Consider the following 25,916-nt stretch of genomic DNA (forward strand, 5'->3'; position numbering starts at 1 on the left):
GTTATGATTTGAGGATAAGCAGTGCTGCATGTGGTCTCCCCCCTCCCATGTTGTATAAAGCTTCAAGATGTGCGCCAATGTGCCAGGTTTTTTCCCCTAGCTGAAGGTCCTTTACTTCTTGTCTCAATCCTCTCATGCCAAAAGTCTTCAGCCTTGCTAGAACAGGAGATGCACCCGATTTGAAAGTTGGATTAGTCAGATATTAGAACAGGAGGTCCAGTCTCAACCTCCACTCCAAGGAGCGGCAGCATTTGTAAAAGAAAATTATGCTGAGAAACTCTCGGCAGAAGCAGAAATCGGTCGTCTACAGGTGGGGAATGAAGCGTACAGCAGGTCTGCAGGCTCTCGCAGGAGTGCAGTGTGCTGCCACCAGCCTCACTCCCAGCAACACTGCTCTCTTCCAGTCAAAACCCACATTATTGTTGATTCCTGATCCAACAGTAATGCCTTTCATTCCCCAGCAGGCAGTGCCACCTGTCTGCTGACACCACCTATCTGCAGGGTCATGGCATTTTTCTGTGCTAGGCTATACTTCTCCAAATGTGCAGGGATGCACACTATTTGAAAGATGAAGACCACCCTACCAGGTAGGTAACCTATCTTTTGCAGTTGTGATCAGTGGATAGCGATCATGAAATGGTAACTTAGCTGATCTTACCCTCTCTGGATGAGGAGTTCGAAGGCCAATTTGAATGCCCCAGATAATGCCATGGATTTAATCAGCTAACTCAAAACAACCTGGTAATTAAACCTAAATAACAACAGAAAATGCTGGAAAAATTCAGCAAGTCAGGCAACATCCGTGGAGAGAAATTTGAGTTGACGTTTCGGGTTTGACCCTTCTTCCAGTGCTTTAGGGTCTGTGTGGCTTAGTGCTACATCAGTCTTTAACCTCTAGGTCAATCTTTCCTGTACCAGTCAAATACCTAGGAACTTCAACTAGTTTCCATGCCATTTATAAAAGAAAGAAGTTGCATTTGATATTTACAGGTTTGTTTTGTTTGTAGTCATGTACTTTTGTTGATTCTACTATTGTGTTGTTTAAAATCAATAAAATCTGAGTTTTCAGCCATTATTCTTTGTGGTGAAAAGAGACTTTCCCTTCCTCTCAGAAGATTGCTCAATCAAGGAAAAACCCTGAAGATTAATGAGAGAATTGGAAAGGATTACATGGGTCTTAGGGAGCTACTGCAAGCAAAATTGAGAGAGACAGTATTTTTCCGTGCTGAGACTACAAACATCTGCTCCCATCCAACCGTAGGTTGTCTCTGTCACCACAGGCAGTGCATGGTGGGATTGTATTGGTTTTGCAGGGCGTGTTACACTCGCTGATCTGGAGGGAGGCTGGATGATCTTGTTTAGGTACTTGCCAAACTATTAAAGCATTTCATTTTTTTAATTATATGATCCAAAGGCATGGGAGAACATTATCTTTCTTTAAACTCTACTATCAAGGCAAATGCAGACATGAGTTCATTTTTATAATTTTATCTAGACACTAAACCACGTATTAAATTTTCAGTAATGTTAGCAACTAATTACTACTCCGAAGACATTACTGGAAACTGTTGCTTTTCGATATTGATGTCAGGGATGCAGGTGCTAAAATTGTGTAAATATAAAATATAAACAGTGATTTGTAATACAAATTAATAGGTTTGATTTAAAACCTTCTTCCGAAGATTGAACAGATTCCCCTTACCTTGTCGGTTTTTCGCCCTTTCTCTTCTGAAGAAATTGACTCCTTATTGAAGTACAATTTCCATTGAAATTGGCCTCTTCTAGTACCTTGCCCAAGTGCGCATTATTCGTGTCTGAGGCCCAACAATGAATGTTGGTATGCTATTTGACTGCAAGGGGCCTCACACTGGAACGTTATTTTAGAATAACACCCTTCCCCTTCATGTCACCTGATGGTACAGAGCCATATTTGGTACAGAGCCATATTTGCATTCCATTTTATGTATGGGTCGGTACAATGGCCCGTGTCCTCATCATACATAACGCCTGCACCGCAGCACACTTCTAGCAAAGACCCCTTAGACAGTAACAGCTAGCAGGGACTACTTTTCCCTTTCACAACCTGGGGTACTGAAGAATACTCAATAAAGAGTAATTTGAATACATTTTAGAATAACAGCCCCTCTATTTCGATCACTGATGAGATAACTCAATACAGAGCAGAGCTCCTTCAGTCTGTTTATGGCACGTTGGGCCCATGGAGGAGGGGAGCGAGCCCGAACAATTGTTGGTTAACAGTACTGTAGAGAACAAAACTACAAAAGAAACACAAAATCCCCCTCAAATCTCCTAATTTATCATTATGGGGAATAAAGTAGGATCAAGCTGAATCGGATGATTATTAAAAAGTTGATCTTTAATAATGAACCATGCAAAGAGTAATTTGAATGCATTTTAGAATAACAGCCACCTCCCCCCATAATTTGCATGCAGTTTGTGGGTAGGCTGCTTAAATGCCAACTGCCCTGCCACGCTAGCCCCCTGTTTTTGCAGCAGTCTGTGTGCAGCCAGTCGCTATATTTACTTGCCAGAGCTGGGCTGGCAGTCGGCCGCCCTGCTTTTTCCCATGATGCATGTAGGCGTGTGTTGTTGGCGGTGAGTTGTTGCCGAGTCCGGGCACCAAGATCGGGACCGGGACCGGGATCAGACCGGGCTGGCCATTCACACATTCAGGATCAGATCAACACAGCGCCCGCCCGCCCGGAGCCGCCTGTGACAATGAACACCATCAGACAAGTGCCGGCCAAGGTGCTGCACCGCCGCTCGGTGCACAGTCTGGAAGCGGAGAGGGAGCAGTTTGACAGGCAGCAGGTAAAACACACAGACCGTTTACAGCGAGCCCCAGCATTCACTACAGCCGCGCTCATCAATAGGCAACTTTACATTTAAATATTTTACTCTCTTGTTTAAACCCCTTTTTTTTGGGGTCTTGAAATTTACATGCTCGGTTAACCAGACTTCTGCAGGAAGTCCGGGATCTGGTTGCAATCCAGGTAGCAACTGATTTCATTTTTATTTAAGGTGGATTTGCGGTGTGGCCAAACGTTAGCGTGAAATTCAAACACCGCATCTTAAATGGGAGGTACATGAATCGGCTCTAAAGTCACGCCAAGCTGCCGCGACTTGCTTATTCCGACCGATTTCCGTAAACCTGCGAACATGGCGATAGCGCTTCTCTCTCTCTCTCTCCCCCCTCCCCCCATCCCATGTTTACACATCTTATCAGCTGCAAATATTGACCTGTGCGAAGTTCCGGGAATGTTGCTTTTTTTTGGCCTGGATTGGAGCCACTTTAATCAAGGTGACGCCGCGACCGGGGCTGCTCGCCCGCCAGCCACTCTCAAGGTCTTTTGATTCTTCTACCTGTAAAATGGCCAGGTACAGCTGGAGAAACAAGCCAGCCGATCGCGCAGGTTTAACTCTGAACACTGTCCCTTCCTCCCGTCTTTCCAACAGTCTCGCCGGCCTTTGCTTATTTAGAATAATGCGTTGCTTAATTGGGACGGAATTGATTTCAGCAATGACCAATTCAAGGAGCCCCTCTCAGATTTGCCCACTCGTGCTGTAGTTTTAGAATCAGACACCTCATTTATTTAAAAGGAAAAGTCTAGCCTTTTCTGCCAAATTTTGCCTGTAAGAAATAGTCATCTATACTAGCGCGTGTGTGTATTGTAAAAGTAAAATGAACAGCTGGTGCATGTGGTATACAGCCAATATATTAAACCAATGACACTCAAAGCCCACGAACTTACACTAACAAATTGAAAATCTTACTTGGGCTTGAACTGGCATCGATTTAATATTCAAGCTGTAAAGATGGTCAGTCTGAAAAGTTTAAAGAATGTTTTTAAATATCATCCTATTACAACTGACTCTTGACTGTTCTGCTGCACTGGCATGTGATACTAGATCATGTTTTAAAGAGAAACATACATATTACTTCAGACCTTGTTAACCTAAAGCAGCCAGTTAGAAGGAGTCTGGGAAAATATGTTTACATTGAACAAACTGATGTAACAACCTGAATCCCTGCTCTGTGATGTAACATGCCCACGATGTAACTGAAGTAAAACTACCTGATACCAAGACGATGGCCTTTTTCCACCTATTTGCTCCCGTCAACAAGGGCAGATGTCAACGATGAAGTCCAACACCGCCTTCAGTGTGCCAGTGCAGCCTTTGGTCGCCTGAGGAAGAGAGTGTTTGAAGACCAGGACCTCAAACCCGGCACTAAGCTCATGGTCTACAGGGCAGCAGTGATACCCACCCTGCTGTATGCCTCAGAGACATGGACCATGTACAGCAGGCACCTCAAAGCACTGGAGAGGTACCACCAACGCTGCCTCCGCAAGATCCTGCAAATCCATTGGCAGGATAGGCGCACCAACGTCTGTGTTCTTGCTCAGGCCAACATCCCCAGCATCGAAGCTCTGACTACGCTCAATCAGCTCCGATGGACGGGTCACATTGTCCGCATGCCTGACATGAGACTCCCAAAACAAGCGCTCTACTCAGAGCTCCGGCTCAGCAAGAGAGCCCCAGGTGGGCAGAGGAAACGCTTCAAGGACACCCTCAAAGACTCCTTGAAAAGGTGTAACATCCCCACCGACACCTTGGAATCCCTGGCCCAAGACCGCACAAAGTGGAGGAGAAGCATCCGGGAAGGCGCAGAACACCAAGTCTCTTCGCCGGGAGCAAGCGGAAGCCAAGCGCAGGCAGCGCAAGGAGCGCACGTCAACCCAAGCACCCCACCCACCCGCTCCTTCAACCACCGTCTGCCCCACCTGTGACAGAGACTGTAGGTCCCGCATTGGACTCATCAGTCACCTGGGAACTCATTTTTAATGTGGAAGCAAGTCATCCTCCGTTCCGAGGGACTGCCTAAGAAGAAGAAGTTTGCTCCCACTTGCCCTCTGCCCTGTAAAGGTTTTTTTTTCTGCCAATTTTCTCTCCTTTTCTCTCTTCTTCCTTTCCTGAAGCTGCTGACTCTTTGATGAGGAACAGATCCATGGGCACCGGCAGCCCTCCAGCACCTCGCTCGAGAGGCCATTTTTCATATTTGAGCCTAGAGTGTTGGTATTAGCAACTGTTCAACTGTGGACAGCACAGCTTAGCCAAAGCTGTGCCCGCACAATGTCTGTACGTGCACACTCCCCAGCAGAGTCACTGGATATTAATCAAGAGTAGAGCCCTGGATGTCCCATGGGCACCGATGTCACTGCACTGCCCTAACTGCAGATCCATAAGAGATAAGATAACTTAGCACAGATTGGGAATCAAAGTTGGGATCTATAAAACTTAGTGTTACATCTTTACCCACTTGGCCAGGGGTGTCCAAACTTTATAGTTTATCCTATCTGAACTTTATGGATTTGTAGGTTTGGAAAGGATGGTTCTCATTGGTGGATACATCCAAAATCTCTTAGTATCTGTAACTTGAGGTATATGCAGATTAGTGGCGCATCAGTTTAAACTTTATAATATGTGGCTTTGCAGGCTCCATGTTACACACATAAGCCCATGAAGATAAAAAGCTTGGAACTTGTGCATTCGGCCATCAGGGAAGCTCTAATTTGTTTGTTCTAAAGCACACAACAAGATAACAATGAGTGACTGAAAAAGACATCTCTTGTTTATAGCATCTAGTATTATATGATGGTGCAGTAGAACATGCATTTCCTTTAGTGTCTATTGTCTCTGGTAGGCTTGAGGGGAGTGGTGCTGAGGCCCATTTTTGAATGGCTGGGATTTGGCACTAATTCATTGGGGTGGGGTGGGGGGGGGGTGGTAATATAGAATGAGAACTATGATGCGTGACATCTCCTGCCATCATTTCCCTACTATTTGCTGCACATGTTAATCTTGGGTTCTACTTTTGAATTTGTTCATCACTGATCATTTTAATACTCAAACAAGTGAAAATGAAGCCACTCTTCTACTTTTGCTCTTAAGCAATTTTTCCTTTGGGTTCTCCAATGTTAATTGTTGTGCAACAAATAAGTGATATCAACAAATTCTACGATTTTACAAGCAAAGAATTCAATAGATGTTAACATCGCAGGGAACAGGCTATACTGGATTTAGTGAAGAGTAACAAACTAAAATTAGTTGACAATCTGACGGTAAGGAAGCATCCTGCAAATAGTGACCATAATATGATTAAATTTGATAATCAGGTTTGAGAGGGAGAGTCACAAACCCAAGGTTTTAAATTGAAGTAAGGCAGATTTCGAAGGGATGAGAAATAAATTGACTAGATACAGGAAGGATGTTTCCGATGGCGGGGAGTCCAGAACCAGGGGTCACAGTCTAAAGATAAGGGGTAAGCCATTTAGGACAGAGATGAGGAGGAATTTCTTCACCCAGAGAGAGAGTGGTGAACCTGTGGAATTCTCTACCACAGAAGGCAGTTGAGGCCAATTCATTAAATATATTCAAGAAAGAGTTAGATATATTTCTTGAGGCTAAAGGGATCAAGGGATATGGAGAGAAGGCAGGGACAGGGTACTGAGTTCGGATGATCAGCCATGATCTCATTGAATGGCGAAGCAGGCTCGAGGGGCCGAATGGCCTACTCCTGCTCCTATCTTCTATGTTTCTATGACTGCAGTAAACTGGGTTGAACTGTTAATGGGTAAACCTACAGACAAACAGTGGGAAGTATTCAAAGAAGGATTTGATACGATAAAAAACCAATACATACCCTTAAAAGTGTGTAGTTATACAACCATAGTCAACAAATGAGGCAAGATATAGTACCAAGCTAAAAGAAAATGCTCACCCAAATGCAAGGAAAAATGGAAATCCAGCAGACTGGGGAGCTATTAAAAAGCAATAAAGGGATACAAAGAAAGCAATATGAGGGACAAAAAGGAAATATGAAAAGAAACTTGGCAAGGGATACCAAAGCTAACAGCAAAAGTTTTTTCTAAATATATTAAGAGAAAGAGAGTGGTGAGGAATGTGGGCCCATTAAAGACAGATACAGGTGAGATGATAATGGATAATAAGAAAATGCAGAATTGTTAAATGAGTACTTTATATCCATTTTCACAATGGAGGAAGAGAACAAATACCAGTGGTACAAGGAAACCTAAATATGAGTTAGGGGGGGTGCTTAGTAAATTTAATATAAGTAAGAAAATTATAATGAAGAAAATAATGGAACTTAAGATAGACAAATCTCAAGGAGCTGATTGTTTCCACTCCAGAGTATTAAAAGGTGAGGAAATGGCAGATGCATTAGTCATAATTTTCCAAAGCGCTCTTGGTTCAGGAATTACGTCTTGAATTGGAACATTGCAAATGTCACTCCATTATTTGAGAGGGCGAGGAAAACCAGGTAACTACACACCTGTCAGTTTAACATCAATTGTAGAGAAGTTACTGGAATGTATCAATGGCGACAGAATGACAGAGCAGCTAGACACGTTTCAGCTGCTCAAAGAGTCAGCACTGATTTGTGAAGGGTAGGTCATGTCTCACTCATGTTTTTTTTTTCCTGAAGAGGTGACTAGCAAGGTGGATAGGGTAGTATCTATGGATGTTGTCTGTATGGACTTCCTGAGGGCATTTGATAAGGTTCCACACAAGAGATTGTACAAATGAGAGCACGTGAAATTGGAGGAAACCTTGTGGTAATTGATTGGTAATTGATTGGAGGTAGGAGACGGAGACTATGGATAAAGAGTTTGTTCTCTGATTGGCGGGATGTGACAAGTGGTGGTCCCCATGGATCTGTAGTTTAGCCTTAGCTTTTCACCATATATGTTAATGACTTGGATGAAGGAATAGGGAATCGTACATCCAAATTTGCAGATGACACAAAGTTAGAAGGCCAGGAAGTGTGTAGATGGGAGCAGGAAGTTACAAAGGAACATAGACAGATTAAGTGAGTGGATAACACTGTGACAGATGGAGTTCAATATGGGGAAGTGTGAGGTCACCCACTTTGGATTTCAGAAAGACAAATCAAATTATTTTCCTAATGGTGACTGGGAGCTGTGGAGGAGCAAAGCGATTTAGGAGTCCATGTTCTCAGATTACGGGGGGGCGGGGGGGAGGTTTATTCGCTTATGGGATCTGGATGTTGCTGGCAAGGCCAGCATTTATTGCCCATCCTTAATTGCCCTTGAGAAGGTGGTGGTGAGCCGCCGCCTTGAACCACTGCAGTCCGTGTGGTGAAGGTACTCCCACAGTGCTGTTAGGTAGGGAGTTCCAGGATTTTGACCCAGTGACGATGAAGGATCGGCGATATACTTCTAAGTCAGGATGGTGTGTGACTTGGAGGAGAACTTTGAGGTGGTGGTGTTCCCATGCACCTGCTGCCCTTGTCCTTCTAGGTGGAAGAGTTCGTGGGTTTGGGAGGTGCTGCCGAAGAAGTCTTGACGAGTTGCTGCAGTGCACGTTGTAGATGGTACACACTGCAGCCACGGTACGCCAGTGGTGGAAGGAGTGAATGTTTAAGGTGGTGGATGGGGTGCCAATCAAACGGGCTGCTTTGTCCTGGATGGTGTCGAGCTTCTTGAGTGTTGTTGCAGCTGCACTCATCCAGGCAAGTGGAGAGTATTCCATCACACTCTTTACTTGTGCCTTGTAGATGGTGGAAAGGCTTTGGGGAGTCCGGAGGTGAGACATTCACCGCAGAATACCCAGCCACTGACCTGCTCTTGTTGCCACAGTATTCATGTGGCTGGTCCACTTAATAATAATGATAAACAGAATGGCCTACTCCAGCTCCTATTTCATGTTCTTTATTTTACTAAAAGATAGTGCATAGGTACAAAAAGTCATCAACATGGTTAATGGAATGTTGGCATTTACCTCGGGGGTTGGGATTGAAATGCTTCGGTTGTACAGAGCCTCTTAGCCAGACTCTATCTGGAGAACTGCATTCAGTTTTGGGCACCGTACCTCAGGAAAAATACATTGGCCTTGGAAGAGGTACAACGCCGATTCACCAGAATTATACCGGGACTTAATGGGTTAAATTATGAGGACAGGTGGCACAACATTGGCTTGCATTCCCTTGAATTTAGAAGGTTGAGGAGGTGGTTGAGTCAAGTTATTTAAATGATGATAAGATTGGATGGGGTAGATAGAGAGAAACTGTTTCCTCTGGTGAGAGAATCCAGAAGAAGGGGCATAATTTTAAAATGAGAGCTAGGCCATTTAGGAGTGAAATCAGGAAGCATTTATCACACAAAGGGTAGTGGAAATCTGGATCTATCTCCTCCAAAAGACGGTGGATGTGGGTCAGTTGAAATGTTCACGAATGAGATCAATAGATTTTTGTTGGATAAGGGTACCAAGTGATATGGAACAAAGGCAAGTAAATGGAGTTGAGGTACAGACCAGCTATGATCTAATTGAATGGCGGAACAGGTTCGAGGGGCTGAATGGCCTTCTCCTGTTTCTATATTTCCATCTCCCTCTCCCAAATAAGTAGAAGGCTTTTGAATTTGTGTTCAGATAATGTGCTATTATACTCTTCCCTATAACCATCAGTATTATCCACTCTGGGTGTAGATTTCAAGTTCAATCTCCCCACCATGCCCTTGATCACAATGTACATTTCAGAGTTAGCCTCACCTTTATTTTCTACATTCTTGAGATAAATGGTGCTTGTGAGTACAGGCAAGAACAATGGTTATCACAGGATCTGAATCCTTTAAATTGTACAACCCAACCCTTGTAAATTGTTCTTTGGTGCTCATGATATTTTATGAGAGAATTATTTAATGGTACACAATGCAGACTAACAAACTTATCTCCAATTAAAACATTAATATTCAAACAAATGGTTAACTACACTAAGAAAACAATATCCTCCTTCCCTTCTACATCTATTGTGAGGATGAATTGATATATTACAGCTCTTAAGACGTCAAGATTATATATGGGCAACAGTGTGATCTGATAAACCTTTCCGCTGATGAACCTCATGAATGGGTTATAATTTGCTTGTACGAGTGGAGGTGTTTATCATTTCTCCACATTATCCGGTTGTAACACTTGTATGTTTTCATCTGATTAGAAATTAATTTTAGTGAGTTCTTTTTCTCGCCCCAAGGAAATCAGTTGAAATCACTTTGCACCGGTGGAAATAATATAACTTTTATAACATCTGTGTTGGGAAATACCAGGACAATTCTGTTAATAATGATATCACAAAGCAGCTTCAATATTTTTCTTGGACTGCAAGAATATTAATTCAAATCCTCCTTTTTATTTTAGCTGAAAACCTACTGTGCTGTATAACGCACGGTACGCAGTGCTTTACTGCAACAAGGGTTTGGGACAACGCCCATAATTTGTGAGAGAAAAGACTGAATATTTTATCAATGTCCTCTGAGTAGTATATTAATATAAACATATAATATTTCTTGGTCATGACGAAGGGTCTTCGACCTGAAACGTTAACTCTGTTTCTCTCTCCACGGATGCTGCCTGGCCTGCTGAGTTTTTCCAGCATTTTCTGTTATTTCGGATTTCCAGCATCCACAGTATTTTGCTATCATATATTTCTTGCCTTGTTCAGATGGTTCGCTTCTATGTGATTAAGCCAGAAATAATAATGTAGCAAGTAATTAGTCAAAATGGACATTGGGATTCATTTTACTGGTTGGTACAGAGGAACACTAATCTCTGTATATTATCAGTACTGTATTATAAATAGAATATGCATGGTTAGATCACCCATAAAGTTGCCTGTTCAGCTTCTCTTGTGGATATGTTTATCATATGTTATTTGGAAGACCAAGACATCTTTTATTAATAGGGGACATGTTATAAATAGAGGGCATATTTTGATGTACAAGTATTTCTATGACTGCATAAATGCCTTATGGTAGCATCATGTGAGATATTTATCAAAATGCATGGTTGCCCATGATCTATCCTCTCTAATATTTGTAATAGATTTTCAATTTAAATTGATTTGTATATATTTGAGGTTGCTCCTTGTGGCACAGCATGGTAAATCCGAACCTAACCATTTCTGCTTTTGTGAATCCAATGTGCCTCTGGCTCTCACGCCATCACTTTCTCCGGCTGTCCGCTCGGGCTGAGTCTGGTGTTTTGCAGCTTCAGCATTCACTGGACACTGAGGTGAATGCTCCATATCTGGTCTGTTGTCATACCACATCCTTTTACTTCTAGAACATTGCTCACCCAAGTTCCTGCTTCTCTTCCCCCAGACGGAATAGGTTGAAACCCTAATTGTGCCTTCAGCACTTAAAAAATTGCTTTTCCCTAATGCTTTTCTTGCCAGCATCCGTACTTCCACCTATCCTTCACAAAATTCAGCTAATCCAGAACTTTCTGCCGAGTTCTCTTCCACACACGGTTCTGCACACTCCTCCCTGTGGCTCAGCAAATCAACCTCTAGATCCTTCAAATTACTCCCCCCCCTACTCCACCCTATCTGAGCAATCTTCTCCAGCCATATCCCCTACCCTTCTGCTCCAAACACAGTGACTGATCTTTCAATCACTATATTGTAGCGGTACCACCGAATGTCTCTTACTTACTGTACATAATTCCCTTTAACGAAGTTTATGTGGAGTTTGCATGTACGGGGCGTTGCCCCTTTAAGAGCGCGGGCAAACGCGATGACGTCACGTTGCACATCACGTGACCGCCCAAACGCGGGCAAACGCGATGACGTCACAACGCAAACCTCGGGACTGCCTAATCAGTCCTCGTGGCATCCCCGTCGGGTAAAGACCCGCTCAATGGCTCTCCTGCATTGATCTTTGTTGTTTTCTGGAATTCGTTTAATCCAACATTAAAGACCTGGTTTGATTGTTCGCCTGAGTCGACCTCAGTTATTAGTTAGGGATACATCAATCCCTACATTGGTGACCCCATTTTTCGTGAACGTTTTTCACGAAAGAAACGCAGCCGGACCCCGATTTTTGTGAACGTTTTTCACAAAAGAAGCACGCCATGGAAGCAACAGCCGTTTCGCTATCGCTACCGCAATTCAGGGTGCAGCAATCGCCCTCGTGCTTTATTCAGGTAGAAGCCCCGTTCGCTCTGAAGAACATCGATGCGGCGCAGACCACGTACTTCGATACGGTCTCCCTACTCGACAGCTCTACCGCCTCTCGGATCGTCCGTCTCTTCAACAACCCTCAATGGAACAGCAAGTATGAAACCCTTAAGGCGCAGGTTCTGCAGGTTTTCGGGCCCACAAGATCGGAGCGCGCCCCCGCGGCGATACCACGAGGACTCGCTCCTCACGAACCACGAGGACGCACTCCTTGCGATCCACGAGGACCCATCCCTCGCGAACCACGAGGACCCATCCCTCACGAACCAAGAAGGACTCGCTCCTCACGAACCATGAGGACGCACTCCTCGCGACCCACGAGGACCCATCCCTCGCGAACCACGAGGACCCATCCCTCGCGAACCACGAGGACCCATCCCTCGCGAACCACGAGGACTCGCTCCTCACGAACCACGAGGACTCGCTCCTCACGAACCACGAGGGCGCACTCCTCGCGACCCACGAGGACCCATCCCTTGCGAACCACGAGGACCCATCCCTTGCGAACCACGAGGACCCATCCCTCGCAAACCACGAGGACTCTTCCCTCGCAAACCACGAGGACTCATCCCTCGCGAAACACGAAGACTCATTCCCTGCCGACGACGCACCAGCCCCTCAGCCTGCTGGTTGTGTTTTCTGCCACGCGCAGTTCGGCGCGAAAGTGAAGCGTTGCCGCCCTCCCAGCAGTTTCCCCCAAGAACGAAACAACAACCGACACTGCGACCAACGAGGTATGGGTCTAATGGGCCTCCCGCAGCCGCGATCGCGATCAGCCACGCGGGACAATTGCTGTTCCCCACTGATCACGGCCTCGCCCTTGAACCGGCAGCTGATCAACACAGTAACTGTTTCTTCTCTTCTGTGTTACCGCCGTAACACTACGGCACGCACCGTTTGTGCGTTCCCGACTCCTGAAGAGTTCGCTCACCTGCTTGGTGAGTTCCTCGACCGGCAAGACCCACATTCATTTCCTCCTGGATCGCCCGTTTTGGCGTTCCCACCGATGTTTCGTTCGACAGGGGACTTCCTAACAACACCAACAGAGCCATGGTCCGCATCTACCCAGCCTGCCAGTCACTACGAGGCGGACAGATTTTTCGCACCGGTGCCCGCTTTGAACCACGGGCTGCAGAGGTCACCGTTCCATGGTACTTCACAAGGCTGAATACATTTTATTCGCCACGACGCACGTAAGGATCCGCGCACGACCAGCACATTTAGACCTCCACCGCCCCGTCGGAACAACACAATCGCCGCGATGAGGTCGGACACCCATCGGCGTTACGGCAGACCAAGTGCGACCACCAGCAGCCTCTGCCTCGAGACTACACTGCAGACCAAGTACGACCGCCCGCCAGACTGCCAGCCGCCCAGCAGCCTCTGCCTCGAGACTACAGGAGTCGTTCGGACAGGCTCGTCAGACCACTTCACCGTTTGACTTTGCCCGTTAAAGCAAATTCTGGGGGGGCGTATGTAGCGGTACCACCGAATGTCTCTTACTTGCTGTACATAATTCCCTTTAACGAAGTTTATGTGGAGTTTGCATGTACGGGGCGTTGCCCCTTTAAGAGCGCGGGCAAATGCGATGACGTCACGTCGCACATCGCGATGACGTCACGTCGCACATCACGTGACCGCCCAAACGTGGGCAAACGCGATGATGTCACGTTGCACACCACGTGACCGCCCAAACGTGGGCAAACGCGATGATGTCACGTTGCACACCACGTGACCGCCCAAACGCAGGCAAATGCGATGATGTCACGTCGCACATCACGTGACCACCCAAACGCGGGTAAACACGATGACATCACGTCGCACATCACGTGACCATCCAAGCGCGGGAAACGCGGGCAAACGCGATGACATCACGTCACAAACACGATGACGCCACGACGCAAACCTCGGGACTGCCTAATCAGTCCTCGTGGCATCCCCGTCGGGTAAAGACCTGCTCAATGGCTCTCCTGCATTGATCTTTGTTGTTTTCTGGAATTCGTTTAATCCAACATTAAAGACCTGTTTGATTGTTCGCCTGAGTCGACCTCCGTTATTAGTTAGGGATACATCAATCCCTACAATATCCCTGTTTCCAGAAATATTGTACCTCCGTAAAACCGTTTTACCTTCCCTCCTTGCATAAAAAAGCCTCTTTTTAAAAAAAGAATCTTTGACTGTACCTTTGGTGTGTCCTTCCCTTCTCTTTCCCAATCGCTCTCTTTACTGCTCATTGTTCATCTCCCTGTAAAACAGTCTTGAGATGTTTTTTCACAATGGGAGTGCTGTACAAATGTAATTGTTGTTGGAAATAGGATTTTCCCCTCTCTCTCCCTATTGTGGGGTATTGAGGTCAATTGTGGTGACCATACCATTGATCTAGCAAAGATCAATCAATATTGAACTCGTGGTACTATTGAATATAGTACAAGATGCTGCCCTTTTCTGGTATACAGATGCACACTGTTACATTGAAAAATGGCTCCCAAAATCCAGATATATGCTAGAAGAACTTAAAATGATTTTGGCGTATAACAAGCACCATTTCACTTTGGGAAATGGGCTTGAAACTCAAGTGTGTGTTAGACATACATATTTTTACAGTAACGGAAAAGTGCCTCGTGTGAAATTCAGTAGGACCATGTTGGATCTGGGCTGTTCGTGTAACATATCTATCTTGATTTTAGATAATAATGGGGTAGAAAAGATTAAACTGTGCCATTAAAAAAAAACCCTGCCTTTTGTCAGCCATAAGTCTGCAGAGTTTGCAGATGTTGGAAAAATGTATCAATTTAGATGCAAATAATTGATGCTGCTCTCTGACCAGTCCTAGTGTGAACAGAAGGAAATGGTTTATGGTTATATCGTGGGTAGATGACATTTCATTCTTTTAATATTCTGTGAGAAATGCGTAGAAAGTGAAAGTACAGTAGGTGGAATGTGGTTATTTTATGTGTATGGTATCTCGGCCATGTAATTGTTTGAGGGTTGCAACAGTAATTCTGAAGCAAACCCAAAAGTACTTGCAGCTTTATTTGTTTATAATAGAATGCTCTTTGGCTTTTTATGACCTTTGCGCTCAATTTTTATACCAAATCTCTTCCCCTCCCCCCCCCCACCCCCTGCCCCCGGCCTCTTCCATTGAACATGCTGATTCCTTGTTGCGATACAGTTCCATGGGTGCAATGTGGCCTCAGTATTTCACCCGAGTAGCCATTCTTTGTGTGAAGCTTGGGATGTTTTATAACATTAAAGGCGCTATATAAATAGAAGTTGTTGTTGCTGCTGAAGCTACATGATGAGTGCCAGGCTAGATTTCCATGATGGGCATCACAGCCAAGCCTGATCCTATCCTCACCCAAGCAGTTTCATTTCTTTCTTTTTTGCCTCTTCCCACTCTAATCCAGACAATGAGTCCAATTGTGGCGACCCCGGCAGAGATGAGTTAATTCAGCACCCGCCATTTTGAACCTGGGGCCTCCTTGGTCAGAAACAAAAGCAGAAAGCGCTGGAGAAACTCCGCAGGCCAGGCAGCATGGATCGAGAAAAGACCGAAAGACAGTTGTTGATGCTTCAGATATAAATCCTCCCTCAGAACTGAATGGCTCAGCTACTCCCTGTCCTAATTAGTTTTACAATTCTTTTATTATATATTTTAAATTTAAGGGGAAAAATTGCATATTTTGAAATCAGTTAAGATTAAAATGGTTATAATGGAATAATTGGTGCAGCGATAGCCTCAAGTTAAGGAAGTGGATGAGAGGATATTTTAAATTAAAGTATTACAATCAAATCTCCTTTTTAAAGAAATAGGCTAGTTCTTAACTGGTTGGAATGGGTACAAATGAGACGTTGAACTCAGCAAGTTTCAGTTGACAAACAGGCTTGTGCCCAAAGCCAGTCATTGAGAACAGGCAGGCTCTTCATGGAGTCTCAGACTTAATTCAAAAATGTTACACACACCCTTATGTTATGATTAGGAACACTTCATGCTCTGTTTTGTGATGAGCCTTACGCTGCAGAATCCCCACTTGCATCTGTGCATATTTATACTTTGTGCTGTAAGTGTAAGATATAAAGGGAGCCCATTGATATTGCGCACAAGAATAAGATCTTGTGTGCTCCTGAATTCTGAATTGTGGTGTGGTAAAATGAAAGGAAATGAGGCTGTCCTGGTTAGAAAGGAACCTTTGACTTCCAGGACCTGTAACTATTGGGTACTGTACACAGAGGGTGTTTTAATTAATGCTCGAGTGTAAGAATCCTTTGCTTGACTCGTGTTTAACAGTCTCATGTTGCTGGATCAGTTGCAGATCTAATAGTTTTGAAAACTGCGGTTTGGATTTACACTCTCAATGGGTTTTTTCTCTATATTGGAAAAAGTATGAATAATCTCCCTAAGAGTTGACACCAGTCATTGAAACAGTGTGAAAGGGACCTCCCCTGATGGTGCAGTGTGACTTGACTCAACCATCCAGACTGGGAAGGTGCTAGGTTCGATCCTTGATTTCGCTGTTCTCAGTCTGGACAGTGGTGTTGTGACTACAGTCAGCCTTGTTGTCTCTTGGTTAGGGAAGGAGAGAAAAATCAGCTGGTGTTCCCACTTGTGATCATTATTATCTAGTAAGAGCCACTGCCTTGGGAAGGAGAACAGAAAATAAGATAAAATGGGGAGGATAGAGAGAGTATTGGAAAAGGATTTACATAGTACAAATACATATTTTATAAAGAACAAATGTTGCCATATGCACTTTCTTTAAAGATCAAATGGTTATAAAGAATTTTGGTTTCAGATTTTATTTCGTGTTTTTCCTGTCCATTTCTGTTGGATGTTTTTGTGTGTGTGAATATTTTTGTTTGAACAGTGAGGGCTAGATTTTCAGTTTAGGCAGTTTTGGGGCGCTAGCTTTAGCGCCCGCCCGAAGTTAGCGCCCGCCACAAAGTAGCGCCCCGTTGCCGGGAATTCAGTGGCTTCGCCCTAAGAGGTTGGTGGAGCGCTAAAAGAGGCGTTCCACTACTCTCTTTAGGCGCTAAGCCGGCGGTCCAGAGGGATAGCGCCCAGGCGGGGCGCAGCACGGGTGCGGTCATTTTTGCACTGACAGCAGACCCCGTGGTGCCGACCAGCTCTTAAAGGGGGAAGGGACGAATTGGTCTGCTGCCACGCCCTGCACACTGCAGCCTTGCAAAGAGGCCTCAACACTACTGCTCAGCCCCAGGGAGTCATGGCAACGCCAGAGAAGGCCCGTCAGCGTGCCCTGCGCTTCTCAGAGGGTGATCTGGACATCATGCTCACAGCTCTGGAGGTGAGGCGCAAGATCTTGTTTCCAGACAGTGGGAGGAATCCAACCCACCACGACTACACCAAAGCCTGGAAGCAGATCGCCCAGAGGGTGACGTTCACCGGCGAGGCCCCCAGGACCCACACACAATGCCGGAAGAAGTACAACGATCTGACCAGGATTGTGAGGGTGAGTAGCCTTTCCAGTCTCCTCCTCATTCTTGCATGTACACCTGACATGATGGGCAAAGGGACCTGAAAGTCCTTTTGGCCAGCCCTCAGCCAGCAGCATTGGGACAGTCATGAGCATCAAATGGCCATTCGGCACTCTACACTTTGGCCAAGCTATTCCACCATGGGAGGCAGTGCACACTACATCAGGGCTTCACTCTGTCCAAGCTATTCCACCATGGGAGGCAGTGCACACTACATCAGGGCTTCACTCTGTCCAAGCTATTCCACCATGGGAGGCAGTGCACACTACATCAGGGCTTCACTCTGTCCAAGCTATTCCACCATGGGAGGCAGTGCACACTACATCAGGGCTTCACTGCGCACTTACAGCCCGTCCTTTCTCTTGCAGGCTAAAGTAGCGTTTAATCGCCAGGCCCGTGCCAGGGGTGGCCGCGCCAAGCTGCAGAAGCTCACTCGGCTGGAGGAGCGCGTGTGTGTGCTCATGGGAGCACGTGTGATTGTCCCCACAGCGTGCGGTGTATCCGACCCTCCACTGCCCGGCAATGGTAAGGACCTCGCCTTTTGGCCCTCTCGCGTCGCACTGGCCCATCCGAGCTACCTCCTTTGCCACTGTCCCACCAATGCGCTGAATCCCACCAGTCCTAACTCCCTCGCTGACGCCGTCTCCTCACTCTGAAGCTACTCTTGTGCATTCCTGCTTTCAGCTGGTGACGACCAGGACCCTGAGGCTGCCAGTGACAGCACCTCCAACCAGGAGGAGGAGGAGGAGCAAGCCGGACCTTCGGGGGAACAGTCACGTCCCGCAGGAGAGGAGGAAATGCTCGACACCTCCTCACTGGACGAGTGCCTGGAGGAACTGTCGCAGGGCAATGCAGCTTCTGGGACCAGTGGCGTCCAGCCACCCAGCAGCCGTGCGCGTGGCCCGTGGCCTTCCCCCCAAAGGGGGGAAGGATCAGAGGGGAGTGCTGCTGCTCGGCACACTCGCCGTCACCAACGCGGCAAGGGTCCCCTAGTTCGGCCCCCTCCTCCCCAGCGGGAGAGTCGCGACTCCAGTCCGGACACCTTCACTTCGGAGGAGGTGCGGAAGCTCGATCAGATGGCCGACGACTCGGACCGGCGCCACACGGAGCTCATGAGCGTGGTGGGGCGCATGCCTGAGGCCATCGAGTCGCTGGCGACCAGTGTGCGCGAGTTCGGGGCAGCAACTGCCGCGACTGGCCGCATGCTAACTGATGCCGTCAAGACCCTGGCGGATGTGATGCGCGCGCACACCAGGACCACAGGGCCACTCACTGCTGCCACACGCGCTGTCTCAGGCAGGCATCGCCAGGGCAGGCGCCGCGCTGGACCATCCCAGCAAGCCGGCCGTCGGCTGATTGCTGCGGATCCTGCAGTGCGGGCCCGGCCGAGTGCCACCGCGCCACAGCACCAGCCAGCGCATCCCAGACGCCAGCTGGCCCACATTGCACCATCCGTCGCCGCCATTCCCCTTCTGGGGCGTCAAGGGCAAGCGGCTGCAGCTGATGGTGGCCAGGCTCAGGCGCGCCACTCAGGAGACGGCCCCTCGAGGCCCAAACGCCGTGTAGGCCGCCCCCCAGCGGCATCTGGCGGAAGGGCATCTGAGCCTCAGGCGCCTTCCCCCAGCCTCGCAGCAGCCACTGGGCAGAGCTTGCGAAGGAGCAGCAGGCAGGGCAGGGGAGGCAAAATGCTGGCCAAGGTCTCGCCCTCGCGGGCCACTCAGTAGAGGGTGTGGCCAGCTTTCCTTTAATATGGCGGTGGCCATCTTTATTTTGCCCATGGTTGTGCTTTTGGAGGGCTTTTTTTTTGCGTTAGGCCGACGTTGAGGCCCGGTTTCAATAAAGGTGGAGTGGCTCCTCCCCAGTTTGTGGGAGTGAGTTGTTTGTTGGGCTTTTTGTGGGGCCCGTTTATTGTTTTTGGGGATTCATGTGGGAAGGGCTTTTCATTTTTGTTTAATAAAAAATTATCTTTATTCATGCAGTCTCCATGGTTGTTCTTCTTAGTGTTTGTTGGCTTCGCCGGCTGAGGGCTTGCGGAGCGGCTGCATTCATCTTCCCTCATGGCCCCTGGCCATTCCCTGACAGGGGGCTTAGAAGTACCGTGTAATAAGGTGGCGTCGTGCGGCCCTTGGCCCTGGTCGCTCCCTCCTGGGAACGTACTCCTCCTCCTCCTCCTCCTCCTCCTCCTCCTCATGCTCCTCCTGCTCCTCCTCCTGAGGTGCTGGTCCAACGTCAGGTGGCAGTGCCTGAGTCCTGCGGATAGCCAGGTTGTGTAGCATGCTGCAAACCACCACAAATTGGGAGACCCGGTCCGGCGAATACTGGAGAGCTCCTCCGGAGCGATCAAGGCAGCGGAACCGCTGCTTGAGGACCCCAATAGTTAGCTCGATGATGTTGCGGGTGGTTTGATGGCTCTCGTTGTAGGCCTCTTCAGCAGCGGTCCTGGGCGCGCGGAGCGGGGTCATGAGCCAGGTGCACAAAGGATAGCCTTTGTCCCCGAGTAGCCATCCTCTTGGGGGAGGCTGTGCCTGGAACATGTCATGCACAGTACTCTGCCGCAGGATAAAGGCATCGTGGCTGCTGCCTGGGAAGCTGGCATTGACTGCCATGATGCGCTGCTTGTGGTCACAGACCAGCTGCACATTCAGAGAATGGTAGCCCTTCCTGTTGCGATACTGCTCGCCATGCTCCAGAGGGGCCCGCAAAGCCACATGCGTACAGTCAATGGCGCCCTGCACCAAGGGGAATTCCCCGAGTCTGGAAAATCCCAATGCGCGCTGATGCTGGCTCTCCAGGGCCATGGGGAAGGAGATGAATTGGCTTCTCCTTCTGAACAGTGCTTCTGTCACCTGGCGGATGCAGCGATGCGCGCCGTACTGGGAGATGTTTGCTATGTCCCCAGCAGCGTATTGGAAGGAGCCGGTGGCATAGAAGTTCAATGCCACTGTCACCTTCACTTCCACCGACAGAGACGTCCTGCACCTGAGCTTTGGCCGCAGATCTCGGCGAAGCAGGTGGCAGACCTCTGCAATCACCTCCTTTCGGAATCGGAGCCTTTTAACACATCGCGCGGCACTCATGTTTAGGTAGGAGCGCTGCTGGCGGTATAGCCTGACTGGGTAAGGCCTACGTGGCCGACGCCTGTAGCCCCCTCTGCCTCTAGCCAGGGCTGCCCCTCTCACAATGCGTCTGCGAGCCCTACGGACATGGAGCTGCAGCTCCGCGTTGGCACCCCATGCAACCCCCATCAAATCCTGGCAAACACTCTAATTTCCAAATGGCCACTTGCAGCGCTGTTGCCTGAGTCCAAAAATACCTGGCTCTTGCTGCTTGAAACCAGTTAGCTATCCTCCTTGTTGTGTCTCCAGAAATGCGTTGCACAAGACTGTTTTCTGAAATAATGGATGGCCTTTATACTGGAGAGGACGTTCCCTTTAATTAGCGCCCCCCGGGGCCCGCGCTGGTTGTGTTGCGTTCCTTTTTCCAAACGCTCCGGCCGCCCGCCGCACAATGGGGCGGTCCGACTGAAGTTTGCAATCGGGGCGGCCAAAGGGCGTTGCACGAGGATGTGACGTCATTTTCTGCGCGCGCAGCCGGGCGGGCGCTAAACTTTGCGCCGGCGCTAACGGGCAACTTAATTTGGGGCGGGGCGCAAACTGCGCTGCGCCCGGGCGCTACACGCATAGCGCCCGGAAATCACTTCTCTTAAGGCGCTAACTGCTGGCGCAAGCAACTGAAAATCTAGCCCTGAGTGTTTTAAACCTCATGGGGATCTGGCTTGGCGGACTTACTGAGCTAGACAGTGTGAAGGAGCAGTATCAACAACAGAAGATGCAGTCATTAACTCTGGATGCTTCAGTGATTTTTTATGTTAATTTGGCTCGTTTGCTTTTTCAAGGCAATGACTTCCCAGAGCCAGTTCCCTGATGATATTAGTGATGCACTCTATTACCATTCAGGCAAAAAAAGCTCATAAAACCAACTAAAAATCTATAAAAACAAATTAATTTTAAATCTTCAATAAAAAGTCTGTTGTGAATATGGTGAGCCTCCCTTACAAGAAAGCTTATTGAGATGCGGGCAATGCACTGAAGCTTCAATGAGCTGAGCTGTAGGGTGATGAGATGCAGATTGAATCTCTCAAATTTCCATATGCTGAGTTCCCAGTCTGCTGTCCTAACGTGTGGCGATTGGCTGTTGCTCTGCACCAAGGGAGAGGAAACTATAGGAGGAATTGCCCTTTGGCAGCTCTAGCACACCTCCTAGTGGGTGGCAATAGAACAGCATTGGCCTGTGAATAGTGAATGCTGATTGGTCAGTGTCCTAAACAAAATGTTGCCACCATACTTCTGCAGCCATCAATCTGCTCAACCACTTCCTCGCTTCCATCGTTGTTTCCCTTCCCCCCCAGCAAAACCTTTACTCTCTCATCTTGGTTGTTTCCTTTTGGTATGGCCCCCATCTTTCCTCTCTGCCATTGAAACCTTCATCTGTACCTTCATCACCTCCAGACATGACTATTCCATTGCTCGCCTGGCTGGCCTCCCATGTCTCCCGACTAGCCTCCCAACCTCCATGGTCAGTAAACTTCAGCTCCGCCAAATCTCTGCTGCCTCAGGTTCCACTCACCTATCACCCCTGTTCTTGCTGATCATTGGCTCTCGGTCCCCCAATGCCTTCCAAGTTAAAATTCACATCCTCATATTTTGAATCACTTTACAGCCTCCCCCTTCCCTATCTCTGCAGCCTCCTCCAACTCTAAAACCTTCTCCAAACTTTCCCTTCCTCTGGCTCTGGCTTCTTGTGCATCCTTCCTTCCCTTTACCCCACCATTGGCAGTCGTGCCTACAGAGGGTAACTCCTCCTCTGACCACACACATAACAACATTAAAATTACATTTATCTAGCGCGTTTAACATAGTAAAACTTATTGAAGCGCTTCACAGGAGCATGATCAGACAACATTTTGGCACTGAGCCACATAAGGAGATATTTGGACAGGTGACCAAAAGCTTGGTCAAAGAGGTAGGTTTTAAGGAGCATCTTAAAGGATGAGATAGAGGTCAAGAGGTTTAGGGAGGGAATTCCAGCGTTTGGGGCCTAGACAGCTAAAGGCATGAGGATCAAGAGTAAGAACCATGGCTAATAATCTTATTCACCCCCCACCATAGCCCAAGGATGTTGAGGAAAATTGTAGCACCCCACATACAGCCCAGCTGAGATGGCTAACTCAGGACAGACCGGGAATTGAATCTTGGGATGTTCTGGCCTGTAGTGCTCAGTACCACACAGGCTGGTACCTTTGCTTAAGTCATTAGGAGAGTGGTATGATTCCACATTATTGGTTCTGAATCACAGAAGCTCTAACGTGTGATATGAATAGTTAATGATCTACCTGAGAGATTGAAATATTGTCAGAATCTTCACAACTAGACATTAATATTATGCTCTTGATTAAAATTTGGTGGTAACTCCAGCTCTTTAGTAACTTTCATAGTCTGATTGAAACTGTTTTGAGTCTGTAATTTTTTGAGCTGCATCTGATCTATTTTTTCTATTCTTTCATGTTTCTGTTATTACCACTGATGAAAATTGATGGGAGTTTAGTAAGTCTTCACATTGATCAATTTTACAGCAGCTACAATAGGTGATGTAGGGAACACTAAGTGGTTTACTTAACGTTCCTATTGTCACTTTGAATGTATTCAGTACACATCTCTGCAGATAGTGATTGGATTCTAAGTAGAAAATTGTCATCTCTGCTCAAGAAGCCTGTTGTACTTCAAATAGGCTAAGAATAGAAATGTGCAATTCCTAGATAGACCTTGTGTGTAAAAGCACCATCTTGTGCATCAGTCGGAAGTCCCCACAGTGGGTTCCCACTCTCTGATTTTGGCTGTGATTATTGCGTGATTTTTTTTTTGTTTTTCATTTGTATTCTTGTGATAAGGAGAATAATTTCAATCCATTGATTTGAGAATAACCTACCTTTGTGCCTTTTTAAAATGCAATTAGTCTTTTTTTTTAAATATGAAAGCGCCATTATCCTTCTTGGCCAAAAGGTTTCTTGATAAATGAAGGGCATTAAGGAGTGTTTTGTTTTACTTACCTTCCCCTCTTTAGAATCTCCGTGTGTCAAATTCCCCTCCGAGAGCTGCTTCCACGTCTCCAAGGTGGTGTTTTCTTGCTATCTGCGAGTAGCTGTGTAAGTGTGATTGGACCAATGATCTTTTCTTTTGGGGAAGCACTTGGCTTCCAGTCAGCATCTGCCAGGGTGACCCGACTGAGATCAGGAACTCGCTGTGTTGATCGCAAGAGTCATGGAAACCAGTTCATTTGCTCAGCAGTCAACCAAAACTACCTGTGCGTAAGGATTGTAGCCACACTTCATCTAAGAATAAACAATATCACAGTTGTGTTGGAATTTTGTGATAAAGGATTATTTTCCTAATGGTGACTGGGAGCTGTGGAGGAGCAAAGTGATTTAGGGGTCTATGTTCTCAGATTACGGGGGGGGGGCCGGGTGGGGGGGAGGTTTATTCGCTTATGGGATCTGGATATTGCTGGCAAGGCCAGCATTTATTGCCCATCCCTAGTTGCCCTTGAGAAGGTGGTGGTGAACCATCTTGTTGAACCACTGCAGTCCGTGTGGTGATGGTACTCCCACAGTGCTGTTAGGTAGGGAGTTCCAGGATTTTGACCCAGTGACGATGAAGGATCGGCGACATACTATAAAGGATAAACCTATTCTGTCTTTTTTTTTAAACAACTAAAGCTGGATCCGTCCACTTTTACTATTGTGGCATATTCATCCAGATGTAATGGTCATCAGCAAGTCGGAGATTAGAGGCCAGTTTATAGCATCTCGTGTATAATTGTAAATGGAATCTCGAGGCAAAGGTGGCCCCTGGCAATTATGATGTCATAGGTATCACGCTGACAAAGCTAACCTAGAATGGTGGGAATGGATATAACCTGCAAATGTATAGGCCATTCAATGTGGACAGGAAAGATAAAGGGGTTGTATTACACGCAAGTGACACCTGGGAAGTTGCAACACAAAAAAGGTTGCAGTATCAAATTCTCTGGCTGAATAAGGGCCAAGACATGATTTATAGAGTTTGAGTACCAAAATAAGGAGAATGAGTTGTCATTTTATAATGAGATCAGAATGATGAGTGAGACAAGGAAGCTAGTACTGATGGAGGACTTCAACCAGCCCAACATAAATTGGAAGGCTAAGTCTGGACAATTCTGAGCTCATCAATGTAGTTCATGACTGCTTCCTGAATTAGTGAATCAGGGAGCTCATGAGATGTGGCTCTTGACTTGACTTGGTTGTTGAGAATGACCCAGACACTATTCAAGGAGTAGGAATATTTGAACTGCTAGGGGATGAAGACCATGGTACAACAATATTTAATCTCACTTGGGGAAACAGTGCAGGCATGTAACTCAACCTTAGTTTGACTTCTTACATTTGTCCACCCCAGTCCAACACCGGCATCTCCACACCAACCTTAGTTTGACAGAGTATGAGGCCCAGATAATGTAGACTGGCACTATTCAAGGATAGATCGGTTGAGTATAAATGGATGTCCTTTGAAAATTGTGTGGACATGTAGGAAAAGTACATACCAAAGCACAGAAGGGGGAAGGTAAATGAATGTGTTGAAATGGATCAAATGGGAAATTAAGGGGGAAAAAAACTTGTAGGGAGAAAGGAAACGGCATCTACTGCACTGAGATTTATACAGAGGTTGGTTAGAAAATAAACGATGAATACCAAGAAGAACCGGAAAGGTATTGAGCAGAAGATTCAGTTTTTTTTCCCCAAAAACTAATTTCATGTGGGTAGTCTGAAAGGAAATCAAAACCTTATGGAATCCATATGGGGTAGAAAATGGGAATGTACAGGAGATAGTAAACATGCTAAATACTGCTGTTTGGAGGCACTTACCAACGAGGAAAATGACATTATACCATCAAACACACTGTGGGCTATTTGGGACTGTGGCATTAGCAAAACAAAGGTTCTAGTGGGCTCAAACAGCTAAAAGCCAATAAATCCCTTTGGATTGATCAACTATACCTCGGGGTACTTGGGAGACACAAGTATTGCGAATTACTGATCATTATGTTGAGGGAGTCACTATCAACACTCGGATATTCTGCCTGATTGGAAATGGACAAACGTGGTTTCCATTAAACACTGAATTTAAAGTTATTTTATTGAACATAGTTTTGCCAAATGGGAATGAGAGAAAAACGGCCAATTAAAATGCATCTGTAATGGCAAAGAGCCAGCAGAGATACAATGAGGTGAATGGCCGCCTTCTGTGCTATAAAC

At 46.7% G+C, this 25,916-nt stretch overlaps 1 protein-coding gene across 3 annotated transcripts in view; it reads left to right on the plus strand.

Annotated features, from left to right (window-relative positions):
• Positions 1–2,524: 2,524 nt before the first annotated feature.
• LOC147104380 (huntingtin-interacting protein 1-related protein-like) overlaps positions 2,525–25,916 on the plus strand; it is a 171,187-nt gene continuing 147,795 nt past the window's right edge. For 2 of the 3 annotated variants that reach the window (XM_085961677.1, XM_085961678.1), the window contains exon 1: positions 2,527–2,832. In XM_085961677.1, the coding sequence (XP_085817803.1) occupies positions 2,740–2,832 (93 nt within the window). In that variant the 5' untranslated portion in view covers positions 2,527–2,739. Of the gene's footprint in view, positions 2,833–25,916 lie in introns of all 3 variants that reach the window. The other variant, XM_085961679.1, reaches the window with a different exon arrangement.

This window comes from Somniosus microcephalus, chromosome 19, assembly GCF_052327205.1.
Source record: "Somniosus microcephalus isolate GS21.2 chromosome 19, FLI_Smic_1.0, whole genome shotgun sequence".
Taxonomy (NCBI): Eukaryota; Metazoa; Chordata; class Chondrichthyes; order Squaliformes; family Somniosidae; genus Somniosus; species Somniosus microcephalus.